The sequence below is a fragment of the Chlamydotis macqueenii genome, chromosome 3 (genome assembly GCF_036417535.1).
Source record: "Chlamydotis macqueenii isolate bChlMac1 chromosome 3, bChlMac1.mat, whole genome shotgun sequence".
NCBI classification, from domain to species: Eukaryota; Metazoa; Chordata; class Aves; order Otidiformes; family Otididae; genus Chlamydotis; species Chlamydotis macqueenii.
In genome coordinates, this window is record NC_141558.1 from 113,583,662 (window position 1) to 113,587,897 (window position 4,236).

At 61.6% G+C, this 4,236-nt stretch overlaps 1 protein-coding gene across 1 annotated transcript; it reads right to left on the bottom strand.

Moving 5' to 3' along the window:
- Positions 1–201: 201 nt before the first annotated feature.
- Positions 202–2,673, bottom strand: LOC147601424 (maestro heat-like repeat-containing protein family member 7). Its single transcript, XM_086744654.1, has 7 exons — positions 2,620–2,673; positions 2,238–2,414; positions 1,482–1,637; positions 1,212–1,313; positions 804–906; positions 426–485; positions 202–338 (listed from the first exon to the last, which is right to left on the bottom strand). Exons 1-7 carry the CDS (start codon positions 2,671–2,673, stop codon positions 202–204), a joined length of 789 nt encoding a protein of 262 aa, XP_086600780.1.
- Between the last annotated feature and the right edge of the window lie 1,563 nt (positions 2,674–4,236).

Here is a 4,236-nt window from a genome sequence, read left to right on the forward strand (position 1 = left end):
GGTTACCTATCTTTTTAAAGCATTTGGAGTTCTTCTGAGGGATATCAACTACAATTTCATTTCATTATGCCCAGCCTGACGCTGTCTGCTCAGCACGCTCAGGGCGCTACGCATCGGAAGGACACCGTGGGTTTGTGCTCTTCTTCCAGTTTTATTCAGAAGTTTGGTTTGCCTTCTGAGAAAGAGGCAGCGCTGCCCGGCTTAGCAGCGCCAGCAGCAGAGCACTTGCGGGGTGCGTCCTGATGTTTGCTGCACGCTTTGGGAGCTCAGGATGAGGATGGTCTGAGTTGCCAGGGAAAAGACGGAGATTTCACTGTCATTCTTCAAGGTGTGAAGGGCTGCGACAGAGAGAGACAGAGCTGAGATGAACCCCTGCGTCTGCAGAGACCCCCAGGCATCCCCTCCAGACCGTGCTCTCTACTCACCCCTGCAGATCTCCGACACCTTCTCCCGGCTTTGGTCCCTCAGGGTGCGAGCGGCAAGCCCTAGGCACAGAGCTTCGTCAGAGCTCCCGCTCCTCAGCGTGCTCCCCGCAGCACAGTCCCCAGCCCTGCCAGCTGGGCTGCACGGCCTCCTCCCCCTCGTCAGGGCTGACCCCAGGGAAGACCACTACCCAAGGGGGCCTGGAGCGAGCAAGGCAGCCACCAAGCCCACCTGCGTGGGCAGGGCTGGGAGAGGGAGGCCAAGGGGCTGCACGGGGCCGCCGGGGCTCTGGCAGACACAGGGCTGCTCCTTGCTGCCAGTGCAGCAGCAGGGACTGGGGCCAGGCTGCCAAAAGAGGCACCCCGGGGGCAGTGGCTCACCCAAGAACCTGACGGCCGTCTCCCGCAAGCTGGCCTGAGTGTCCTTCAGGTACGGCAGGCTCTGACGACAGTAGTCTTCAGCCCTGCTCCTGTCCCGCGCCAGCTGCAGAGAGCGCAAGGGTACGGGCATGTCACGGCCCCTCCCCACTCGGCCACAGCAGTGCCTCCTCCCGCACCCCCAAGCATTGCTGAGACCCCTCCATCCCGCGTTTTGCAGGGAGGGGAGAGGAGCCCGGAGAAGAGCCCCTGGGGGCTCTGCTCTTCAGGACAGGGATCAAGGATGTGGCTGCAGGCTGTGGACTCCGGGCTGGAGCCAGGCAGGCGACGCACAGCTGCAGAGCCCGCAGCCCAGACGCGGGGGGCAGCCCTCGTGCAGCCTGGGCCCAGGGGCTTGGGGGTTGTGCTCACCAAGCACTCTCCAATCCTCCACGTCTGCTGGGTCTGCAGCAGCTGTCTGAGCTCCTGCCACTTGAGCAGCTCTGCTGCAGCAAGGAGGGCTTCCCTGGAGACCTGCAGAGCAGCAGAAGCTGCGAGATGGCACCACGGCCTGGGGAAGGAGACCTGCTGTCCCCCTCCCCTTGGCTTTGTTCCTGGGCTGATCCCGCCCTTAGGAAGCTGGGCCGTGCCCTGGCTCAAACACCTGGGGATCTCATCTCTGCGTAGCTTGGAAATCTGTACCTTGGCCACGCTCTGCACTTGGTCACGCATGTGAAAGAAGAGTGGGAGCAGGCCCATTCGTGCTGTCGTCTTCATCTGTCTCCTGTTCTTCCTCAGCACAATCTGCATGAGCTTTCCAAAGAGGCTGATGGAGAGCTCTCTCAGCGGCATGAACTCCTGGGAGGGAAAAGCACAGTAGCACTTCAGCAACACGAGCGCTCTGCCCACGGTGAGGAGAAGCGTTAGCATGGCTGATGTGAGGGGAGATGCTTTGGGCTCAGCTTCTGCACGCTGGAATTGTGCGCCAAACCTGCAGCTGCGGCTGAATGGCCCCTGGCCCGTGAAAGGCCTCTCAAGAGAGTTCCCTCAGGCAGTGGCTGTGCCTCCAAGTGCTCCCCCCAGCCACCCAGCGTTCCCCAGCAGCTGCACCAGCCATGCTAGGGAAGAGCTCCCCGCAGCCGGGCTCAGGAGGAGGTCCTGGGCAATACCTCCGCAGCATGCACCGCTGGCTCAGCCTCAGCCCCTTTGCCGCGGTGTCTGCGGACAACATGTGGTGTCCTGCCCGGCAGCGCAGCTCGGGGAGCCGTGGGGGCTCTGGGGGCAGCTGTGAGGGAGAAGCTGGGCTGGGCTGCAGAACCCAGAAGCCATCCCACAAGAGCCGGGGGCAGAAAGGAGAAGGAGACCCTGCTTGGAGTGCTGCCCGCAGGGCTGGGCTGCAGGGCAGCTGTCATTGCCCCGTGCCCCTCTCTGGGGCTCAGGCTCCCGCATCAGCCTTACGTGGTCAAAGAGGGGCAGGAGCTTCTCCGCCAGCTGCAAAGCGATGCGGCTGGCCTCCTCCTTCTTCAGCTGACCCATCACATTTTGGAAGACCACCAGGGCCTTCCTCTTGATATCTTCATAGGCATCCTGCAGAACCTCCAGCATGTCTGGCAGGATGACCTGAATTCTTCTTGCCTGTGTGAAAAAGAGAGTCAGCATTCCTGTGACAAGGTCCATGCCTGGAAAGTTCCCCAGGCTGCCACCAGGCCCCACCGCGGCAGGGAGGGCCTTTGGAGCAGTCACCCCACCGCCTGACTGCCAGCCAAGGCCAACCACCGCCTCACCCCCTGCCCCAGCCCCCGGCTGCCAACATGGCTCCCCTTGATGATGCCCTGCTCACCATGTCAGCTCTCTCCGACAATGTGATGACGCCTGTGAGCACCAGTGAGATCATCTCCAGGCTGGAATGCCTCAGAAACCTCCAGGCTTTGTGCATTGTCTGCAAGTCCTGGCCTTCCAAGTCATCGGAGGCCAGCAGCTGAAAGAACCCCAGCAGAAAGTCAGCGGCCGGCAGAGCCGCTGAGGCTCCCCACAGCGTGCAGCTCCTGGTTCCCAGCGTCAGGTGAGGACAAAGGGCACCAAGGCTTTTTCTGGTAACTCACAGCCAAGCAAAGGAGGCAGGTTTGCTCTGAGGAAGTGTCAAAGAGGCTGTTCTGGGCGTGCTGGAGTTGGAGGAACAGCTCCTTCAAGATGTTATCCAGCGTCTGGGGTGTGGAGAACATGAGCTCCCACATGGCCCGGGCAGTGCTGCAAGCCAGAGCGCTGTCAGCCGGGCTGCCTCGGCCACAGCAGCACGGCCTGGGACAGCCGGGCGGGACGCAGACCCTGCCCCTGGGTTGGGACGCCCCGGGCAGCAGGAGAGGGCTGAGGTGGTGGTGTTCCCGGTGGGGCTGTCAGCCAGAGAGTCCCCGGGCCCCTCTCCACACAGGGAACAAGCCCTCAGGGGGCTTGTCAGGGCCAGCACCTGTCTCCTCGCATCTCCAGCATGGTCCTGACTGCCTCCCCAGGGTCCCTGTTAGCCATCAGGAGGAGCAGCGACTCCACGCTCTGCCGGGCTGGTGCCGTGCTGATGCCTGTCAGGTTTCTGTGGATGCAGCTCAGGATCTTTGGCACCTGGAGGGGACGCAGGTGAGGATGGTGCTGCCACTGGGCTGCAGCCATTTCCTCAGCTGCCCTTCCCATCCCTCTCTGCTGCCTTCAGGTGCCTTCTGGTGCCTGAGACAGCTGGGTTTGGGAGGGAGGGAGGGAGGGAGCAAGAAGGCCTGACAGGGCTCAAGGGCAGGGCAATCCAGCCAGCGGCCACTTACATCCGTCAGCCGGAAGTCAGGGTCTCCCGTAACCACATCCATCATGCTGCTGGCCAGCTCCCTGTCAAAGGTGCTGTAGTCTCTCATGGCCTCAATGATTGTGAGGACGATGTCTGCCCTCTCTTCGGGCTGGAGGTATTTTCCAAAGGCCTATGGGCAGGAGGCAGGGAGTGAAGACGTGCCACCTCCAGTCTGGGTGCCTTTGCTCACACGAGTGCCGTCCTGATGCCACGGAGAAGTGTTCCAGCAAGGGGGAAGCTCACTACCTTGGTAATGTGCCTGGCGTCGGGCGAAGAGCGCAAGGAGGTGATCTCAGCTTGCCAGTCCCCTTGGAGCTGTGCACGATCCTCTGGCAGTGTCGTGCCTAAAGAGCAGGGCAAAGGCAGAAGAGTCGGCAAGACACAGCAACTTAGGCAGCAAGCTTCCCAAATCCGGAAAAGAGCGTGGAACTAGGAATGGCTGAGGAGACAGGTTATGATCCACAGTCGCGGAGGAGGTGCTGGATAGCGGTGTAAACTGAAGGTTGATCTGCCTCCAGTGTACCTATGCGAAGGCTCCTGGCCTGGGAAACTCCAAGGACCTAGAGCTCTGCAGGCAGTCCCACAATTAAAGCATGGTTGGAATAATGGTGCCATGACAGGAGGGGCGGC

What these genes read in the sequence shown, in the direction of transcription:
- LOC147601424 (XM_086744654.1), bottom strand. Translation starts at nt 2,673, where the DNA reads ATGATCTCACTGGTGCTCACAGGCGTCATCACATTGTCGGAGAGAGCT. An exon ending in TGTCGGAGAGAGCTGACATG is followed by an intron (nt 2,415 to 2,619) that starts GTGAGCAGGGCA and finishes TTTTTCACACAG; the next exon opens with GCAAGAAGAATTCAGGTCAT. An exon ending in GGTGTCGGAGATCTGCAGGG is followed by an intron (nt 339 to 425) that starts GTGAGTAGAGAG and finishes TCTCTGTCGCAG; the next exon opens with CCCTTCACACCTTGAAGAAT.